Source organism: Nothoprocta perdicaria, unplaced genomic scaffold (genome assembly GCF_003342845.1).
Source record: "Nothoprocta perdicaria isolate Ctin4 unplaced genomic scaffold, notPer1 scaffold_375, whole genome shotgun sequence".
In the NCBI taxonomy this organism is placed as follows: domain Eukaryota; kingdom Metazoa; phylum Chordata; class Aves; order Tinamiformes; family Tinamidae; genus Nothoprocta; species Nothoprocta perdicaria.
In genome coordinates this window covers 309745-331411 of record NW_020455616.1, presented here as the reverse complement: position 1 = coordinate 331411, position 21667 = coordinate 309745, and the positions used below count along the sequence as shown (strand labels likewise).

The 21667-nt window shown below is 51.9% G+C and overlaps 2 protein-coding genes across 3 annotated transcripts; both read right to left on the bottom strand.

Annotated features, from left to right (window-relative positions):
- Window positions 1–910: 910 nt before the first annotated feature.
- PTAFR (platelet activating factor receptor) lies at window positions 911–2840 on the bottom strand. The gene has a single exon (XM_026044640.1). The coding sequence runs from the start codon at window positions 2838–2840 to the stop codon at window positions 1794–1796; it is 1047 nt and encodes a 348-aa protein (XP_025900425.1). The 3' UTR covers window positions 911–1793.
- Window positions 2841–12564: 9724 nt separating this feature from the next.
- On the bottom strand, window positions 12565–21661 carry DNAJC8 (DnaJ heat shock protein family (Hsp40) member C8). Of its 2 annotated transcripts, none has more exons than XM_026044637.1 (9): window positions 21593–21661; window positions 20769–20870; window positions 19207–19263; window positions 18185–18251; window positions 17549–17643; window positions 16653–16724; window positions 15405–15496; window positions 14645–14720; window positions 12565–13247 (listed from the first exon to the last, which is right to left on the bottom strand). In XM_026044637.1, exons 1-9 carry the CDS (start codon window positions 21659–21661, stop codon window positions 13125–13127), a joined length of 753 nt encoding a protein of 250 aa, XP_025900422.1. In that variant the 3' UTR covers window positions 12565–13124. The 2 variants fall into 2 exon arrangements, with proteins under 2 accessions (XP_025900422.1, XP_025900423.1); XM_026044638.1 differs by lacking the exon at window positions 21593–21661 and adding an exon at window positions 21023–21070.
- Window positions 21662–21667: the final 6 nt, after the last annotated feature.

Sequence of the window (21667 nt, the reverse complement as noted above, 5' to 3'; positions counted from 1 at the left end):
TCCCGTTCCCGTTCCCGCCCGCGCTGTGGGCGCGTTGGGGCGAACGTCGCTGCTCGGTAGCGCGGGCGGCTCCGCGTTCGGCCCCACTCCTTTCCTGCCCGGCCCCGGACGCCGGCGCCGCGCAGCGCTCGCCCGAGCCTTGAAACGCGCTGCTCGCAGGGCTTGGGAGGAGAAACCCATAAAGGGAGGCGCCCGAAGCCCTGCCCGCGTTTTGCTCCAGTGTGGATGCAAAGAAAGGACGCGAAGGCGAGCGCGGCGGGCGGGACGCGCCCCAGCAGGGTTTATTCGAAGCAGCCGGTAAAGCAGCTCACGTCGCCCCCGCGGAGCTGGCAGCCGCTCGGGGCTGGTCTACACATAACCTGCCACCAAGCTGCTGGTGTTCGTGTCTTTGCAAAGCTCGTCCTCAGGATCCTGGCCTGGCTGCGGTAGCAGGGCTGTGACGGCCCGGGCGGTCACCCCSGCGGATGTGCCCTTCCTGTCATGGGCCACATTCCTGCACACAGTTTGGGGAAGCAAAAACTGTTGCAAAACCAACAAAGTTCCCCCTCCTCGGCCCGTATCTGGTGCTGCATTGAGCAACTGGGTCAGAAAGGGAACCTCAAGCGTCTCATGACTTGGAACAGATGACAGGAGCCCCGGAAAACCGCTTGCCCCTATTGCCTGAGAACAGCCCCGAGGGGCTGCCCGCGTTCAGAGGTGTCAAATGCAAATCTGGGGCGCGCTCGGCCGCTGGTTCGCCCAGAGAGCGGCCAGGACCTCCCGCAGGCCGATACCGCCTGCGTGGGAGGACACCAAGAACTAGGCACCTCCCAACAGCAGAAACAGAATGGCTGYGGGGAAGGAAACAGTGCACAGATTCTTTTTACAACCTGAATTTAAGCAAGAAAAAAGGTATGGATGCATTTATTCCTGCTTAGTGCCCACGCAGCCAACTCTCCCATTATCTGGAGACTGCAAAGTGAGCTTGGATCTACAACAGGCTGAAAATTTCTGAATTTACGACCTGAATTTCTGCGTGCCGGAGGCCCTTGCCTGTCCATTTGCCACCACTGAGGAAGCCAGGGCAGACAGTAGTGCCCTCCAGGCATGGTGCCTTTTTGGAGACAGGGCCTGAGTCCTCAGGCACTGCCAGTTTCTCTTCCTTTTCTTGCCTCTGATTCAGGAGCTGGGAGCAGAGGCAAACGTTCACAATACACCACGTATGGACCCTGCAGGTTACACAGAGTAGGAGCCAGGGATGCCATCATGACAGCATCCTGAGGAGCTCCTTGGATTAGGTCCCTTCCAGCTATTCCCACACCTCCCCAGCTCAGGCTTTCTGCAGAGCCATGCAGGCTGCTCAGGAAAGGCACCGTGCAGATCCTGCAGATCCCATAGCTCTGTAACCGCGTTCCTCATGGATGCTGAGCACGCAAAGGAGCAGGGACTGCTCTGCCCGTGCTGACACAACTGCTATCTGCAGTGCAATCACCCTCCAGCCCATCACATGGAGGGGTCAGGGGCAGATTTCATTCACACAGAAGCAGATTGCGCTGCTCTCAATGCTCACAGAACCAGCCAAGACAGAAGGTACTTTTGTGCCAGCCTATGACAAGTTCCAGTTCTGCCAATTACATCGGATAGAAGAAGTGAGTGTGAGTGCTCATTCTTCCTTAGAATGGCGAGGGGAAAAGGAAAAAAAAAAGGGTAATGTAAGGTCCTGGTCCTTTGTTGCATGCCTTGCTGCATCGTCCTGAGAAAAGGCGGGTGACTGATTCACGTATCTCAGGCTCTGCAGTCAGCACAAGGCAGCGCTACATCCCGATGGCCTCCTCCTGGTGCACGGTGTCAATCATCGTGTCTGTGGTTTGCCGGGAGCACTTGCGGCTCCCTTTCATGCTTTTCAGGTTTTCTGAAAGATGCTTCTGGAACTTCTTGGTGAGAAAGCAGTAGATGATCGGGTCCAACACACAGTTCATACTCAAGAGGCACAAAGTCACCTGGTGGGCGTCATTGAGCTGTTGGCGCAAGGGACAATTGTGCTTCTGCCACTGTTCCAGAACAGTGAGGGTCCAGGGCAGGTCCACCAGGTGATGAGGAACAAAGCTGATGATGAACACAGCCAGCACCGTGCAAACCATCCAGAGGGCCCTCTGCTTGACGTGAGCGCTCTTCCGCTGCTGCATGGACTTCGAAAAGAGGGTCCTGATGATAATGATGTTCCAGCCCAAGATAAACAGGAAAATTACGTAGAAAAGGACGCAGATGATCACATGAATGGCGAGAACAGCTGGAACGCTACTAGCAGAGTTGCTGTAGTACTCAAAGCACCGGGTAAAATTCATCGAGCCGATTTTCTCCTCGTTAGTATTATCATCAAAAAGATAATATAAGGAGCTGCCCACTGTTACAATCCAGATAGATGCCGACAAGTAGATACCCCTTCTCTGCGTGGTGAACTGAGCAGCCTTAATGGGATTAGTCACAGCTTGGTACCGGTTATACGTGATGACCATCAAGAAGGCCACAGAAGCGTAGGTGTTGACGAAGAATAAGCAGCCAGCTACGCTGCAGAGGAACCCCGGCATGATCCAGTTTCCACGGTGGTGATAGTAAACAATCCACAGGGGCATGGTCACCAGGAAGAGCAGGTCAGCCACCGTCAGGTTCACCATGAATATCTTGATTTCACTGAGCTTCTTGGTGGGGTAAATGYGGCTGAAAATCCAGAGCACGTAGCAGTTGGCGACAAAGCCCATGATGAAAATGAGGCTGTAGAAGACAGTGAAGAGGGTGTAGCGAAACTCAGAGTCTATGTGGCATGAGGTGCCTGCAGCACCACCGTTGCCCTCTCCTGACATTGTGCCGCTGAGCTGCTGCTTCTGATGCAGAATTTCCTGTTACCCCTTCTCTTCTTGCCTAAAAATGTAAAAGATAAACCCAGCTCATCAGTACGGTGCCAAAAGCAAGTCCAAACCCAGCGTCCATTCGTTCTCGCCCACGCCCTGTCTCCTTGGTGCTGTCCTCAACCTCTCTGCTATGTCATAGGAGCCTTTGCACCTTAGCCCAGTGCTGCCTGCTGCTTTGCAAACCTCAGATCTCTCATCTCCTTTTCTCAAAGTTCCTCATCGTTACTTTTCCAATCTCCAGTTACTTTTCTGCACGAAAGTCCTTACGACAGATAAAATCAACTCTTACTCTCTCTCAAGCTGGACAGACYGAGATTCATTGGTTTTGTTTGTTTTTCCCTCTGGTTCTTTCGTACTTTCTGATTTGGCTACACATTTTTTAAAGCACAAATTCCAAGACTGACACAATATATAGTAAAAATGTCACATTTCCAGAATTGCCTTCTACTTATTCCTACCTGACATTTTACTGCTTATAGCTGTAAAGAGTATGTTYGGTTCTCTCAGCTGAAGGCACCGCAGGATCTCACACTCACTTTATAGGCTGCCAGAGTAGCCACCCAATTTTTTTCCTGAGCAAATGATGAGTGTGATGATGAGATGCCAGCTTGATTCTTAGACCTCCTTCTTTTTTCTTAAACTCTCTTAAATCTCTCTTAAAAGCCTCCTTAAAATCTCTCTTAAAAGCCTCATTGTGCCGTCCTTTTGGATTCAGGTTCATCCGGCTCCGCCTCTCTTATTCTTCTACCATTTCTGCATCAACTCCAAGTTCTAGCAAGAGCAATTCCGTGTTTCCCTGTGTCTGTGGTGCAAGCTGGCCTGGAGGAGAAAACCTGAGGGATTTTGGTGCGCCCTGTCCCCACTCAGTCAGTCTTTCTTCAGCTCGGACACTTTGAACACACCCAGCTCCTACACTGGCAGTGCTGCACGGAATTTTTTTCCCTGGATTCGGGTGCTATTCGAGCTCCTCCCTTACGGACCGTGAGGTGCTGCTTTTCCGGCCCCGCAGCACTTTTCCGCCCTTGCTCGGGCGCTGGCTGGAGTGGTCCCCTGACACCACTCGGAGTTTAATTCCCTCTGGAAGCCTCGGGAACAGGGGAGCCGGTCCAGGTAAATGGGAGCCATGGCCAAGGGCACTGAGGTTCTTGCTCATTTTAGCACACAACGAACACTCGCTGTGTTGTTGGGCGCCAACAGGGACTGGTCCTGCTGCTGCCGGCGTTTGTAAAACAGTGAGAACGTGTGTAAAACGCAGTGAAACTCCATTTCAACCCCCTCGCCTGTGTATTGAAAGCGCCGTTTGACACCACACAGCCCTAAATGAAGGTGTCGTGTCCAACTCGGCCGCCGCCTCGCAGAGGGCCCATGTCCCAGCAGGAGGGTCCGTGTCCCTCAGCGCAGCAGAGCACTGCAGCACACACGGGTGAGGGGAGAAGGCACTCATGGGCAAGAGAGGGTAGCGGGGAGCCTGGTGCTCACACACTGGTCAATTGTTAAATAAGAAGGAAAATGAAGGCCTAATTACCTAAGACCATTAGAGACCTTATGCATCTGCAACCTGGTGTTCACACTAATTGCCACTTTCAGAGAATAATTCTGGTGCCTGAGGCTGGAATCTTTGAAATTAAAGGTGCTGTGTCAGTGTCGCCCCGATGTGAACATTGCCGAGGTGGGGAAATGGGAAGGCAGCGCGTGTCCCTAGCAGCGCTCACCAGGAGAGGAGTGCCCGCATCCCGCACGCATCCCGCAGTGCCAGGGCCCTCGTGTGCGTGCTGCTGGGCTCTGACAGGCACGGCGGGTGCCGGGACGTGCTCCATGTCATCAAGCAGAGCAGAAGCCTCCGGCAAAGATGCGGAATGGGCAGGGGGAGACAGCAATGCCGGGCGCAGCTCCACAGGGACCCGGAAAACTCCCGGCACGGCAGTGTTGGGCTGTGCGGTGCCGATGCCCGGGCCCTTCGGGAAACCAGGAGGCAGCTGGTTTTCCCTTCTCACTTGCCAAGCCGTAAATGCTACAAACCACAGCTAGAAGAGAACATGGCACCAAACCCCTCTAGTTTACTCAATAACCCACTTCCCTTTTCAGCCCGAGGAACTCAAACTTGCATCTCCTATGTATCCACACGTCCTAAACTCTAGGCTCACGCATGGAGCATGTACAGCATGGAGAGGCTCGGTCTCTCCTGCTGAACCTTCTCCTCTTTGCATAAAATACATCAATAAGCTCCATGCCAGCGGAGGAGAACGGCACGTGGAGATGAGGCCGCGAGGCGATGGATGTGGGCGCCGCTCCTTGCTGCCTTGCCAGACCTCTCGCCCAAGCCCCTAGCCACTGCCCTAAGCACTAGTCCCAGGTGGGATTAGTCTTGGGGTGTTTTGCCATCAGCAAAAGCATCTTCCAGGAGGAAGAGCACTCCTATTTTGTGCTTACCGCAGTGGGATGGACTCAGGGTGACAGGCCCATTCTCAGCCTTGGTGCCGCAGTGCTGGATGTCCTGTGCAGGGTCCGCGATCCTCCTCCACAAGCTGCTTTTATCTGCCTTGCAACCCCAAGGTCTCCACACAGCTCTCAAGAACAGGACACCAGAGCATACTGCAGTGTCACTAGAGAAGAGGAAACGCCTGACATCAGCTCAAAGGAAACGAGAAATAAAAAAAGCTGCAGAGGAAAGGCAAGTAACCGCAGAAAAGATCTGGAAAGCCCGTAGAGCTATTTCCTCCAAGTATCTCCCTTTTAATGATCCTGGAAGAGAGATAAGTTGGGGTTCTTCTCTAAACACCAAATGGGAGTCCACTCCCTGTCCCTGGTTAGATCAAGGACTGAAAAATATTTGGACATCCTTCTGAACCGTTGAATGGCACACGCTGGGAATGCGCTGACTTAATAACTGCAAGAAAAGGAAGCACCAGAAAACTTGTGAATCCCATGGACAAACTGTGATTCCTTTGCGCTTGTGCAGGGTTAAGCGGAGCTGGGCACACAGCTGGACCGAGTGCCTTTTTATCTCCGGGATCTTCGGTCCCAGATGCACCAGAGCGCCGTCGTCAGGGGCTGCTCCACCGAAACGCCCCATCCCAACTCCCGACCCCTCAGAACTGGCATTTGGACCTGCCGCTCCTGGATCCAACCCCGCTGCCCCTGTGTGGGTGAGCCCATGTTGTGCAATTAAGAACACAATAAAAGCACGCTAACGAGCTTGGCCAGCGGCCCGCCGCGGCTTCGGAAGGAAAGCCAGTGGGGACGTCGTTGTCTTGGTGTCACGGGGAAGGAGGGTGTTAGCAGAGGCTGTCCGGCTGCCCTGTTGCCGCCAAGCTGCGGGAGGAAGCGAAAAGCCGGGAGGTTGTGGCCCAGGGAGGGGTTGCCGGCAGCAGCCCGCAGCCCTGCTCCGCGCAGCCCCACGCGGCCCCGGCAGCGCTCTCAGCCCCGGCTGTCAGGGGCTGGAGAGGCTCTGTTGTGAAACCCGGCGAGCCCAGAGGCAGGTAAAGGTAAAGGAAAGGCAGCAGGGGATGGGTGTGCCCGTGGATGAGCCTCCCGTCGCCTGGCACCGCTCCAGCTCTTGGCTCCGTGGGGATTCCCTTCCTCCCCATTTCCACTTCCAGCTGTTGCCTTCAAAGCATGGAAAGCAGGAGGCAGCCCACGTTCAGAGCTGCCGGATCCGCCGCTGCTCGGGAAGGGGAAGAAGAGCCCCGTTCCTCCCTCCCGGACGACTCCGCGCCTCTTCCTGCGCGTCCCATCCTTGTGCAGGGCAGCTCCTGCTGGCGCCTTCCTGGGCTATTCCCTGCCTGCGGCCCAGGGGCAGCCTGGCTGCTGCTAAGGAAGCACTGAATGGCAGTAAAACAAGACACGCAAGTCCATGCAAAACAAGGCAGCATTAGCGGTGTTACTGCGGCACGAGGTGCTGGCTCTGGGGCCAAGCAGCCAGCAAGCTGCCGAGCCCGCCGGTGCCCGTCCCCAGCGCCCATGCCCGGCGTCGGGATGGCTTCCTTGGAGGCAGAGGGGCCAGCAGCTGGAGCTAAGTGCACTGTCCTCGTGGGTCAGCACCTTCTTATCCAGGCTGCAGGGATGTGCCCGTGCCCCCGGGATGCTGCTTGGGGCAGGAGCGGTGCTGTGTCCCGGCAGTCACGGGGAAGCTGCAGGGAAGCAGGGCAGAGTTTTGCTGCTTCCTCCCATCATCGTCATCGCTGGGATCCCCCCAGGGGCTCCCACTGTTGGGATCCAGGTTTACGTAGCACCGGTGAATGAAGCAGGGAGCAGGACAGGTCCCAAAGAGCAGCTGCTGGCACTTGCCCAGTGTCTGAAGGCCCCAACCCACCCGTGGTCGCCTCCCATCTCCCTTAAAACGCAGGTCACGGTTAAGGGCCCCTCTGGGCAGGAAACCCCGCTCCAGCCTTGACGGCCAGGGGCTCCTCAGCACAGCGGCGGCGGCGAGAGCAGAGCACAACCAGCAGCACAAGGGGCAACGGGGACAAGGTGAAACCCAGGCAGCTCCATCGCCACGTGAGCAGCCACTTCTGCGCTGCGAGGGTGCGCGGGGAGGCTGCGGAGGCTCCTAGCACGCTCTCGCAGGCATCGCCAGCGCGGCCCCAGGCAGCAGCGCAGAAACGTCTCTGAAGTCGCCACCTCGACACGCATTGCAAGAAACTTTRCTCTGCTGGAGCCTTTTCAGCCTGTCAGAGCTGCATTTTCCACATCAGGATGTGTCGGAATCAGTGGGGGGAAAGGCAGGGAGCAGACGCGGCTTCCCAGAGGGGAGCCCTTCCCGCCGGCAGCCCCGGCGCTGTGTGAAGCTGCGGGGCAGGACGTGCGTGGCAGGCTGCCGGAGACGCAGCAGCAGCCGGCGCTCGGGCGGGAAGGCAGCGCCGTGGGAGCGGAGGGAACAGGACGGATCCTCTTACCTGGCGGTCATGGAGCACCCGGGCCGGCAGCACCCAACGCACGGGCTCCCTCTGAGGCTGAGGCAGCAGCAGGGCCAGGCCCCACGCGTGTCCAGGAGGTGGATGTGCCGGCAGGAGCAGGAGGAAAGGGCCGCACGGGCACGGAGGGCGCTCCGCGCTCAGGTGAATGAGTGGGTGAGTGAATGAGTCACTTCCCTCTCAGCAGTTGCAACACTCTTGGGACGTGCCCAAGCCGAGCCCTGGGGATCCGGGGCTCGACCCTGATTCCATTCCTGTGACCCTCCCGCCTTCCTCGGAGGCCGTGAGGAAGCTGCGGAGAAGGCCCCGCGAGGGCTGCGGGCACAGGGGGAGCAGCGAGCCTGTCGCTTCCCCCCGTTCCTTCCTGGCGCTTGTTCAGACTCCCCAGGGCGCTGCACCGGGCGCTGCAGACCCCACGGCAGGGGCTGCCCGCGGGCCCCGGAGCACCGGCCAGAAGCGCTCGCCCGCCGTGCCAGCCGCACTCCTTGCCCCGGGAAGCAGCACGGTGACGTTGCRCTCCTCATCAAGTTAAGCTTCGCCCCTTCTCGCGCTGGTGCCCCGCCGCAGCTGGGCTCAAGGGGCAGAGAGGACGTGCTGTGGCTCTCCTCGCTCCCGGGCCCGCTCCACGGCCCAGCTTTCCCGGGGGGTTTTCCCCACACGGCCCTGGCACCCATGAAGTCACCGGTGCAGTATTTGTGCGAGTCACTCGCAGGGGATGTCCCAACCGCCGGGGATGATCCCGGCTGCTCCACCTCCCCGCGCCGCGCAGCACTTCACCAGGAAATGCTGCTGCTTTCTCTTCCCTAAGGGGCGACATGAGCGTTCGCAGAGAAGGAAGCAGGTTTCTGAGCAGAGCCAGCCCCGAGGGGCCGGATAACCACAACCTGGAGATGCTCCAGGATTCCATGTTTCCAAGCCAAAAAGCTGTCACCCACGCACCAAGCTGAACCAGCCCAACTGGAGGCCCTTCGATTGTGTTGCCAACAAGGCCGTGTTACGAGCAGGACGACCAGCAGGTTGAGGACAGGTAACATCAGCCTTGCTTGGCGCTGCTGATGCTGGACCTGAAATAGCGCGTCCAGCTCTAAAGGGACGTGGGGATGGAGCAGGGCCAGCAGAGAGGCCCTGCGACGCTCAYGAGCCGCAGCAGGTCCCAAGGGAGAGGCAGATAAAGGGCGACAAGAGCGCCCAGAAGGGTGGAAGTTAGACCAGACCCAAGGACACAGCTGACAAATCACCTGGATTCTCTTCAGGTTGAGTCCTTGTCTACTCAGGTGAGAACATGGACAGTGGGGTTGGACTAGATCATCTCTAAAGGTCCCTTCCAACCTTAAGGATTCTATCATTCTGTGATGGTGGCTCTGAAGCACTAGGCTTTGCCCTTCAGTTTAGCATTAATATTCACATCTGCCTTAACGTTGATGCTCTTTCTGGACTTCCCTGCTGCCGGACAAGTGGATAGTCCAGAAAGTCCAAAACAAATGAAGTTGGCTGGCAGAGAGATGCGCAATGTGGCAGAACCGCTTCTGATCATACCCGAGCACGCAGTTCCTCTTAGAAATGAAGGACCCAATTCCTGCCATGCCTTGGAAGTCCAAAGCGCCTTGGCAGGCGGCCTGCTGACAGAAAGGCCACCGCTGCTCCAGCAGAAGGGTCTGACAGCTCAGCTCTACCTTAGATGTAAGCGAGGAGCAAATGCCGAGATCACGGCGGGAGCGGCACCTCTGCCCATGCCAGGGCGCCAGCAGCTCTGCCTTTCAGGGAGCTGCACACAGAGCTCAGAAGAGAAGGGTCAGGAGGCGCAAGGACAACAGGAGCTCCACAAAACACAGCATGAGGAGGGTCCAAACCCACCTGTGTAGTGACTAACGACTGCAGGGCTGCACAAGACAGCGGCCTGCAGCCCTTTYTGTCTGGGGATTCTTCGCACACTGCAGCTTCCGTGGGCAGGAAGAGGCCTTGGCAGCAGCTTCGGAGAGCTCACGCACAGTTCTGAAGAGAAAAGGGAAGCTCAGATACCTGTTTTATTCCAGATAACAGAAACGCAAGAGCCCAGCTCTTCAGAAAGAAGCTTCCTGGTCTAAGCCCAAGCTCGCCGTTTCTCTAGAATTTCAGTTGCTTGAAGAAGACAGAGAAGAGGCAGCAAAAGGAACTGTCATTGGGAGGAAGAGCAAGGGGCTTGGCCTTTATCTTCGCACCTGSAGTACTGTGTTCAGTTCTGGGCACCCCAGTATAGGAGGGACGTGGAGCTTCTGGAGAGGGTCCAGAGAAGGGCAACCAGGATGATTAAGGGAATGGAACATCTCTTGTATGAAGAGAGGCTGAGYGAGCTGGGCCTGTTTTCTCTGGAGAAGAGACGGCTCAGAGGGGATATGATTAATATGTCTAAGTTCAGGAAGGGAGAATGCAGGGAGGAAGGGGACAGGCTGTTCTCACTGGTGGCCAGCGATAGGACGAGGGGTAATGGCCACAARCTGRAGCATAAGAAGTTCCGTCTCCAGGTGAGGAGCAACTTCTTTACTGTKAGGGTGACAGAGCAGTGGAACAGGCTGCCCAGGGAGGTTGTGGAGTCTCCTACTCTGGAGGTCTTCAAAACCCGCCTGGATGCCACCCTGTGCCACATGCTCTAGGTGTGCCTGCTTGAGCAGGAAGGTTGGACTAGATGATCTRTAGAGGTCCCTTCCAACCTTAAATATTCTGAAATATTCTGAAATCTCCAGGTCTCCCTCCGTAACCTCACACTAACAAATCTCCCCTACCTGTAGTCATCCTCAGTAGCTAGCAGCAGCCTCCCCCGCATGGCAGAGAYCTCCGCACCTAGCTCGGGCACTGAATTCCTTAAATAGCTTGAGGAAATTAATGTGAACACTTACACGTATTAAAAATTATTAGACRCTTTTGGCCTCAAACTCAACTGTGGAGTTTATAATCCACTGCAGGAGTATGTTTTTTTTCTTTTCAGCTTATTTCTTGCTGATATTATCTCCTAACCTCTTGTTCTCAGCTGTAGGAATGGAGCGGAAGCAAGGCCACAGCTTTTGATGTTCTGCTTCTCCTCTGTCCCATTGCTGGCTGTGACATATTGCTTACAAAAGGATATACAGTTAAGCATATATATAAATTGGCAGTTATGTGAACTGTAAGGCATGTGCACAGCATGGCTTTATAGGGAGGAAGACACTGTTTCCCATTTCACGCTGTGTCTTTGACAACAGCATTTCATGTCTTTAGTTACCTCTGTGCCCAAGTGACTAAGAGATGGTTCCTGAGAAGCAGCATCTAACGAGGAGCTCACCCCATCTTCACAGAACCGAGATAAATGTTACATAACTGTCCAGTGTCTTATCAGGGAGGAGTTTCCTTTCTAGCTTATCATACAGACTCTCCCATTGTAGTTTTTATCAAAACCACATTAGGTTTGACTAGACAGAAAACGTGTCTGGTCTATACCTGGTGAGATGGAGAGCCAGGCCCAGCTGCGCCTCTCAGGGTGCCCCTGGGCTGCAAAGTGGTACCAGAGGGGAAGGGCCCAAACCCGGGCCCTTGAAACCTCAAGGGAGCAGATTCCTGCTGCAGCTTCCCTTTCAACTTCAGCACTAGGCTGGGCTTGAAAAGGCCTCAATATAAGTTCTGTGGAAGCTGATCAAGGAGGACAGGCTATTTTCACAGAAAAATCAAGCCAAGAAAGCTAAAGCTGACTGTTTCTATAGTTATCTGATACTTTGTCTCTTCCCCTAAGGAAAAAGGAAATTTCTACCAATGTATTTTCTTGTCCGGCATATTAAGGCCAAATCACTTTTGTCCTGGAGGACCACTGGCCCGAGAACATCTCCATGGAAGGAAGGAAGCCTCGAGACTCCGAGTGTTTTAGCCCTTACCCTCTCTCTGACTACCGAGGACCAGCGAGGCCTCGTTGAGCCCGTGGCCGCTGCGGGGATGCAGGCTGCGCCGCTTCCGACTTCCACCTACGGGGAGGCCGTTTCCTTCCCCAAAGCCCGAACGCAGGGACCAAAATCAGGGTCCCTGTAGTGGGGGGGAGGAACACGCAGTGAAGCGACAGGTCCTGCTGTTGGTGGGAAGTTTCGAGGGACTGAACCGGGTAGGTACGATGAGGAAATAACTGCGTTTTTTGCCATATAAATATATATGATAGACAGGACGGGAAGAAACAGGGCCAGCTGAATTCAGAACGAAGCAGTGTTGTTATAAGCTGCACTTTTGGCTTCCCCAGCCAAGTTGTACCTCTGGAAAAAATGACTCRGAGCGCGGAGGGACGACCAGTGACTTCAGCCACCGAGCACACTTTTCTAGAGCAAGTGATGAGCAAAGCTGCACAGAAAAGACGTGAGGAAGGGTCAGTGTGCTGGGTGGGCAGGTCCTAGGCCATCTGAAGGGAAAGCAGCATCTCTGCAGCCGCAGCTCCCACCGGACCCCGGCATGGGCGCTGCCCTCGTGGCCCAAGGCACAAGGTTGTGTCAAGGTCTCCAGAGGAATCTGCCAGGAACATGGGTATTTTGAGTACATGTCACTTTAAACCCCTTCAAAGAGCCGATTATCTTCTGCATATATAAAACACACGCAAGGGAAAACATCCATGCCGAGCACCGATAACCTCTCAGCACCATGCACCCAACTCACACCCTTGCAGCTGCATCTTTGAAGAATTCTAAGCAAGAACCCAATAACTTGGGTAAAAATTTATTTTACATACAGACCATTGCAACTAACTATTCATCATCAAGAGAAGTTATTTTTGCTTTACAGGAAAGACCAGCTCGTCTGAGATTAACAGAACTCTAAGCCTGAGAGCCGGGATTTTCGTTTGGAAACCAGATCTCAGGGCTGGGAGTAGGGATGGTGTTTTCCAAGCACCGTGGGCTCGGTGAGGAGCTGCACGGTGCTGGAAGCGGATTCCCAGAGCCAGCCTGGATCTTTCCAAAGCCGGACTGGCCGAGAAAAACGACGCCTGGAAAAAGGACTGATGCGTTTCAGACATTTTGTTCAGCTCTCAAACTAGAAAGGAAAGAGGTGAAACAGCACAATGTGGGAAGTACAAAACACCGAGTTACAGGGCAGCAGACACATGGGACAGCARTAACGGCAGACCCTCCTAAGCCAAGTGCTCTACGCATAGCGGGTTCCTGGCCAAGGTCACATTATGGCCCTAGTTCAAATGGACAGAGTACAAAAAAATACTTTGACCAATAATTAATCGTACTGGAAACAAACGGTCTACTAAAAAGCTATTCTTACTCTAGGTGCCAATGAGTCCTTAAAAGCAGGGAGGGGACTGAGGAGCCGCACTTGGGCAGTGCTGCCAGGATCATTCACGCTGCTCCATTTTTACTTTGGGAGGCCTCAGGAAGGTCCTGTTTTTCTTTTCTTTCTTCCCCTTTGTATTTGCCTGGAAATTTCTCCAGCTGTCCACACGACCATCCCGACTTTCCTGGGGACAACAGAGAGGAAGGGGAGGGTTGACAAGGGCCAGAGTCAGAGAACAGACTGTGGGGGCCATTTGCAAGAGATCAGCAGCAATCTGCTCCTTACCCAGCACGCGGCAGCACCCTGGCAGCCAGGACACACACAGTGTGCAGCGCGGGGCAGTGGAGGTACAGCTGAGCTCACAAGCCCCAGCGTGGGCAGAATTTTCTTGTTTCCCAAGCTGGTTGCTTCGGAGATGCAGTCCTGACCGTAGCCTACTGAACCCTCTGTTGTGCTGAACAACAAGAATCCTCTTTTCCAAAAGATGCTTCCACGCTACTAGCCTCAAACTTGCCCTTTCCGTAACTCAGTGTCACATCCTTGTGACACCTCTTTGTGCTGCAGCTTGAAGGCAGGGGGAAATATGAGAAAGGAAGTGTACTGCTGGCTTATTTCGCGCTTCTTGAGACACAGGGACAGTAAGAAAATGTCCTTTCTCCCTCTTTTCTCCCTCATCTCTCTGGGGAGTAGCAGAAACCCTTCCCGAAGAGACAGGACTCAGCAAAGGAGCCCGCACATCCTTCCCAGAGGCTGAAGGTTCAGACATCAGGACAGAACAAGTCCAGGGGAAATCCACGCTGAAGTGTGTGATCCACACCCACAGAAACCAAACCAACACAGGAGCCACGAACCACAGAACACCTATGCAGAGGTTCATCATGAGGACCTTGAAGGAACAGGGTTTTGTTTTCAACTGGGACACACAAAAAGCTGCTCTGACTCAGAATTCTCATTCTCACAAACAAGAACCACCCACAGGCAGGAGCAACCAAGAATTCATGAGCTATTTTTGTCATCCTCTCTCTGTCAGTCAGCAGCAGCAGCAAGTTTTCTATTCTTATATACCTAGGCAATCTATTTTCAGCATTAACACCTGGCTTTGATACGATCTTTTCACATAGCTTAAAGAGTCACTGATAAGGCTGGAGAAGAGAGTTGCAAGTGCAGCAGTTTAGCTGCTAGAAATGGCTGGGGAAACACAGGCACTGCAACAGCTCAGCAGAGGCTGTTTCCTCTTGCAACGTCTGCTCACACGTCCTCGCACACAACAACGAAGCTGATTTTTTCCAGGAGGTCTCCACAACCTCATTAACAGCTTTTCTGCAACCCTTCCAGGTAGTTCCTGCCACGGGGCTACACCTCTGCTGGATAACAAACCTCAAACATGGRGTGGAAGGGGCTTCCTAGGATCTTTTACTACATCTCTATTTAAGCCATATTATAGCACCTCCAGCCAGGAAGCTTTTCTTTTTTCTAGGGCTTTTTTTCTTTTTCTTTTCTTTAGGACTTTTCTCTAGGGCACAGCTGAGAATTGCTGAGGCACCCGGGTTGTCACTGTGATCCCACTAAGCTGCCGATTACCTCAAAGTTCTTTTGCCATTCTCGCTCTCGTTTAGCTTTCTCCTGGGCCTCAATTTCCTCTTCCCTCTGCCGCTTCCTGGAAGGCAGATCACAAAGCAGTTATGAACCCACAAGTATCTACATTAAAGAAACACGCAATGCGCTCGGAACATCCTCGGTAGCTCTTCTGATTGCCTGCCAGATAAAAGTGCTCATCAGAAGAGAAACGGGCACCCTCTACATAAAACACTTCAGACAACACACCAAATAAGAATTCACTTCAAACTGAGGTGAGCAGTGAGCAGAGAAGGCGGTTGGGACCTGTATATTAGATCAGTGAAGCAGCTCTTCTTGTGCATGGAGCCTTTGTCAAGCTCTCAGTCTCTGAAGTGATAAGTTGCTAAAATTGTTGAGAGCACATGTTTTAAGGTTAATAAATTTATCATGCAAGGTAATAAACCTACCATGCAAGGTAAGAATGAGACACACCTAAATACAGGAGGCCAGATTTCCAACAGGCATCTGTCAGACACAGAGCTCTGAAGCCAACAGGAGTACTCAGAGACGTGGTGAAATCTCCCTCTCTGAAAACAGTCAGGCTCAGCTTGATAGGGATCTTAATGCCCTAAACCAAGGCTCTGCTTTCAGCAGCAGGTTGGACCAGATGATCTAGGGGGTCCCTTTCAACTCAGGCTTTTCTATAATGCTGCCGTTTTTAATCTTCTCRGAGGAAACAGGAGGGGTGACTGAAAGGCTGAACTGCCCAAAATGCTGCTCATACCTTTCGTGCATTTCTTTAGCTTCTCGTTCTTTCCTCTTTATTTCCAGCTCAGCAAACAGCTTCATGGTCTGTTTGTACACAGCCTGTTTGAACTGGAAAACACAAATGTGGTCTCAAAGTAACGCACAGTAACACAATTAGAGAAGTCTGTTTTATGTGAGAATAGAAGAAGAATATGTAAAGAATATGTAYGCCCACATAATCCCACACCCCACTCTGAGAGAAACAAGTAGGAGAGGCATAGGAAAAGTTATAAAACACTGCTGAATAAATTCTGGGTCACAAACTTAGAAACAACTGCATGTCATGCTACTAAAGGCTCCCTCCACCTGCTACTCACAAAAACTGGGCATAAACCTTTAGTTCAAGCTCCCTTATCCTTCTATTGTGTCTTGCAACACCCCAAAACTTGACTCAATACAAAGGACAAACAGCTGCTGTTTAAATGATAAATTTCCAGCAGATCTTCACAGATCTTCTTGATGTTGCAACAGTCTAAAACTAGGTTTCTAGTGGAAAATATGAGTATACTTAAAAACCAATTTTATTGATAAAGAACAGCAACTTCTAAAAATCAGTGGGGGAAAAAAAAAAGATTGTCAAGAGAAAAAATGTTTTACAGGAAAAGGGTGAAGCCAATAAGCCTAACAATGTCAGTGTTTGAGAATCACCTAACCTAGCACCACTTGACTAGGAACTGGGAAAGAACTCCTCTTGTGTCATGCCTTTTGAGCAAATGGTTTGCTGCAGAACGGCACAAATCAAATGCTGTAAAGGAAACCCACCCTGGASAGGTCTTGTTACAGAACATCAGTAAGGGAATATATTACACAAGCTGCTGTAGGTTCTATACATGCTGTTGTTGGCAGGAAAAATGAAAATGCTGCAATTCCAAGCATTCAATGTACAGTTGCAGGGGAGGGGGAAAAAAAAAAAAAAAGGACCCCCCCAAAAGACCATGATGCAGCAGAAGTAAAAACTTGCTTCCTGAAAAGAATCTGAATACTTTGGTGCACATCATCTCACAAAAAAAMCCTTAAACTGCTTTCTAAAACACATGAGTATTACCCAGCGCAACACTTCCACAATAACGTTGCAGGCTTTGTTTTTCAGCAAGTCACAGGACTTGCAATATTAGAGCAAATCTAAAAAAAAAACTGTTCTGCTTGGCTTTGATTCCCAAGTTCTTGAAACATTCTGCAGAAGTGCAGTGCAACCCCCAGCCTCGTTCAGCAGCATGCAACTTACAACTTCAGGATCATCCTCTTCCACAATGGGAGGTTTTCCATCCTTCTTCAACTGCTTCCTTTTTTCTTTCACCTATAGAACAAAAAGAGTCTCCCAACTGTTACATGGCTTATAACATAGTACCTCAGGATGTCTGCATTCTTCATTGTATAAGAGCTAAAGATGACAGCAAGATATTGATTTGGATCACGGTTTATTTTAGATCCAAAATACCTGGCCCTAGTTCTATGTAGACACATACAACACCATTTGTACCTGCCCTCTAATAATTAAAACCACTGTATTAGGCGCTACTCCTGTAACACAATCCCTCCGGTTGGAATCTGTATTTGTTTATTTTAAAAAGGATATATTTATATCCAATATGCAACATCCAAACCAGAAGGAAGTTCCTTTTGCTTTGTAATATTTGAAAAACTAACAACATAAGCAAAGCACAAAAGTGGTTCTTGGTTTAGAGGATTCAAGTTCTCCCATATCATGTCATTTATCACGTTTTTTTTTTGTGTTTTAGTTTGCTCATATCACTCAATGAACTTCTTGGCTAGTGTAATCCTAGCTCCCTTCCTTAGCTTATAGGTCATTTCCCCCCAAGTTTCCCAGTCTCTCACTGTCACCACCTATTTTCTTCCACYTACACACATTTGATCTGCATCACTCACTCACAGGTTCAAAAGAAATACTTAGGTTGAATCACATGGTCTAATGTAATTATTGCAAGTACTGAATTTCAATGATTTATCCTGCAGGGAGTTCAGTAGTGATCCCACATAAAGACTCCCAGTCCAATTGCACAGCCTTGTTTTAATAATCTAAACATACCGCACATGTCAAAAATCAAAGCAAATTGCACAGGCCTGATGACCCACTCATGGCGATTCCTATGGAATACTTACAGTATGTTCCACATACTCTTTTCCTGCCTGTATCACATCCAAGGCCCTCTTCTTTTGCTCTTGATCTAGTAGCAACTTGTACGCTTTATCTACAGCTAATGGAAAGCATGAACATTAATTGCATCGGCAGCCASGCTTACAGAGCGGTGCAAGACTGTTCCTTGTACCCCCTCAACTTTGCTTCCTCGGGCTTTTATTATTATTCTGAATACATTTAGGCAAGCAACAAGATGATATTTCAGATGAGCTCTGCAGTTCAGCAAAGACAGACCATCCTGCAGTTGGCAGGGGGCAAATGTCAGCTAAAAGTTACCAAGCACGAGGAAGGTTTAAGCTGTGCGACTCCCTGCAATAACACAAAGCACAAGTCAAAACGTTTGCTGGCCTGTGGCCTTTGAATAAAGTCTAATGCCTGAATTAAACAGTTTGTCTTGAACAACCTATACACGTTACGGGACAGGTTTATCTCCAGGAGCTCTGACTGCCACCTAGTGACATTGTGCCGCTGAAATGTCACCCCAGCCCAGCAACAGCTCCGCGGCCTCGAGCTCCAATAAACCATTTAAACCAGCTGCAGAAAAGCACCAGAGCAACCACTACCACACAGCAATCCCTAAGGAATTGTGAGGGCGTTACCTTCAAAGGCCTTCTGGGCTCTATCCGCATCATCTTGATTTTTGTCCGGATGTACCAGTATTGATAACTGCAAGGAAAAGGATCTTGCTAGTAAGACCATTCTAAAAAATAAATAATATTCCAGAGATTTCTGTCAGAGGGGACAAACAGTCACAGACAGGGGGAATCTTAAGGGATCACGCTCCATTGCAAACAGGCAAGGAAGGCGACCACACTCGCCTCAGCAGAGGCTTTACGGAGAAAAATCAAGTACATCTGCAGCTCCAAAAAAAAGCCACACCTTTGGATCTACAGAACAATAAAAAAAGCTTTGAAATGCAGTAGTCTAGGGCTGATATGAAGCTATCAGTCCACTAGACCATTATGCGTCCTTAGTCTTGAGTAGAAACAAATCCACAAAGCTCAGCCCCCACTCATGTTTACCTGATTCACTCAGYGCTTAGCTACAGCCAGTAACTGTTTTTTCTTTACACTGTATTTCTTTGCTGGAGGCACTGACAAAACTCTTTCTGTTTGTCCCCTCCTCCCCTGCAGGTCACCCGGCGTTACTACATTGAAAAGCTACAGAATAAGGCAGGCGTCAGCGAGGAGAGGGCTGCTGCTCTCACAGGTAACCCAGCAACGAAGAACACGCACCCAAAGTATTGAAGACATTTCACAGAAAATCTATTTCTGGAACGTGGCCCCTATATTTGAGTCAAACTTTTGTTTGAGATCTTAATTTCCGAGCGATTTTCTCCTTTTCTTTAGGCCAATACAGTACATTCAACAAGGATTGCGTATGGGATATCAATTTGTACTAGCGTGGTCACGTTGTAGGAGAAGCAGCCCCACTGTGCACAGGTCAGAAACACTCCTGCAGCTCTCACATGGTTGGTACAAAGACTGTTCTATGTATTTCTTCCTCAAAACCAAAGTATCCAAACATAGCTTTATTACTACTTCGCTTGTTTGCAAACATGACCGACTAGTCTTTACTGAGCTTCTCCTCTCCAAAGGCTTCCAGGGCAAAAGCCAAGTACCTGCCGGAACCTTTTCTTTATCTCTTCGTCTGTGGCTTCCGGATCCATTTGCAGAACCTAAAAGAGACCGAGACAACAGAGCAAGTTTGAGGACAGGCACCTTTTTTCAGACYCCGGGCAGCCTGAACGCTCCGTTTGTAGACACAAAGCCAGCGAGCTTCCCACCATCAGGGAGCTGCTTTGGGATTTGAATTTTCACCTACGGACATGGAAACATTTTAAAAGGATGCCATACTTGGGACATTCTACTTTTAACAACAATACTTCTAACAACAATAACAACAAACAATAACAATAGCATCTAGTTTTAACAACAATATTCTAGGGACCTTTCCATYCCTGAGTTTTGGATAGGCAGCTGCCATCCCTAAATAGCCACCTTAGGCCTAAACCTTACACCACATCAGCGGAAATGGAAGCTGAGCGGGGGGTGGCTTTGAGACACCGCTGCATGATTCATAACTGAGAACTTGGGGCAAGAAACACACTATTTTCTTCATGTTTCTGTTTTAAGAGAAACAGAAGAATTKGCAGAAAAGGCAGAAGAATTCTACTGGTTGTTCTCCATGAATGAACTCATTTGTCTAGGTGGAGATACTTAGAAATGTGGCAAAGTTTAAGAACTCTTTTATGAATTACTTTACCGAACCAATTACTGAGCATTAATGTCTGACCTACGTACATCTGCACTAAGCTAACTCAGTGTGGAGGCATGCAGGTCTGACACTAAGAACCTGCAAAAACAGCAAGGCAAAACCCCACAGAACAACAAACACCTTCAGGAGAGGAGCTGACTCCTTGTAAAGGGTTTTCTTGCCTCTCCAAGGCAATAAGATTCTCCACATAACCAACCGTGTCAGGGGCAAATTGCCGGCTGATCTGAAGGGGCTGACCAGCCTTGTACCAGGCTACAAAAAGCTGAACATCTGAGGATCAAAGAGGCAGCTGAGCAGGATTATTTATATATAAGGAACACCCATATGAAAAAACAGCTGCAGTGGAATGTCAGATTCTGTTCTATGTGCTGCTCTTCCTCAGTCTTTCTTTTTGAGAATCTATCCTGATTTACAGAGGCTTATAACTGACTGCAACCGCAATGAAACCCTACCGAAACAGAAAGGAACCACCTGCTTTCCTGGGGCTCCTTAAAGATCGCTCTGGGGTACTGACCTTTCTCGTTCAACGTGCTGCACACTTTCAGTACCACAAATGTCCAAAACAGAAGGCGCAGGCAGAAAGRCAGAGCCAGGAGCGTTGGGAGCAGCACCTGGCAAGCGGGATGTCACCTGGGGCTGTTAACGTTTCCTCTCAAGAAGCGCTAGGCACTGATCTGCCACAAACTGCTGTTGCACGAGGAAGGGTGCCCAAGGTGCTCAGCTTGCATCACAACCAGGRAGAGGAGCAAGCACCTGCCCTCTGTTCTTCTGTGTTTTCTAAGCCCTGACCACAGTAAATCTACATCTACATCTTGTACATTCGGTCTTTTTATTGAAACAAACACCCAATAAAGCAGGAGGTTGCCGTGACCAAGTCAAAAGGAAGAACGAGATGCTCAGACCAACCTCAAAGGGGTTCAGGTTGAAATACGAAGATCCAGGTCGGGTGAGCCTGTCAATTTGGTTTTTTGACGTTAAAACCGAGTCTCGCTTCTCGATCTGCTTCACCTGAAGAAGRAGAGAAGCTCGGGTTCAGCGAGGGCGAGGGCGTGCTCGGCCGCTCTCGCGGCGCTCACCCCCGAGCGCCACGGCCCCGGGCAGCCCCGCCGCCTGCTCCGCGGCCCTGTCTCCCTCGGGCAACGCCAGCGCGCGGTTTCCACCTTGTCCGCAGCACGATGCCGTCCCCAGCGCTGTGTTCCAGCTACAGAAGGTCAGGAAACCCCTTCGTGTCTCCGGCAAGGGCTGCGCGAGCGCCGAGCGCCCCAACCTCCCTCCCGCCGTGGTGATTCCTTAGGTGCCTCTCCAATTATCGCCGTTAGCCCCGTGGCGGGCCGGGCCCTGAGCCGCGTCCCGCCGCGCGGGGCTCAGCGCACGGCAGGTTTCTCCCGGCGCTGCCCGTTTCGCCTCCGTTTTCGCGCTCGTTGGCCTCGTTCGGGGCAGCCCCCGCGGCGCCCGGGCGGAGCGCGCGGGACGGGGAAGCGCAAAGGGCGCGCGGGGCGCCGGTTCTCCCGCGGAAACGCGAGCGGGGCCGCGCCGCGGGGGCAGCACCAGAAACGGGCCAGAAACGGGCCAGAAACGGGCCAGAAACGGGCCAGAACCTCCCCCGCCTCTAGTTCCGGTTCCGCTCCCCCCCCCCCCGCTCCGGTCTCCAGCCGCCCAGCGCGGAGGCCGCAGACGCGCGGGGCGCGGGGGCCTTGGCTCGGCGTGGGGCCCGGTCCCGGTCCCGGTACCTCGCTGTAGAAGGTGAGAAACGCCTCCTCGGCGGCGCCCCCCGCACCCTGCCCCGCCGCCGCCGCCATTGCTGC

What these genes read in the sequence shown, in the direction of transcription:
- DNAJC8 (XM_026044637.1), bottom strand. Translation starts at nt 21,661, where the DNA reads ATGGCGGCGGCGGCGGGGCAGGGTGCGGGGGGCGCCGCCGAGGAGGCG. An exon ending in TAAAGAAAAGGTTCCGGCAG is followed by an intron (nt 18,252 to 19,206) that starts GTACTTGGCTTT and finishes TTTTCCTTGCAG; the next exon opens with TTATCAATACTGGTACATCC. An exon ending in AGCCCAGAAGGCCTTTGAAG is followed by an intron (nt 17,644 to 18,184) that starts GTAACGCCCTCA and finishes GCTTTCCATTAG; the next exon opens with CTGTAGATAAAGCGTACAAG.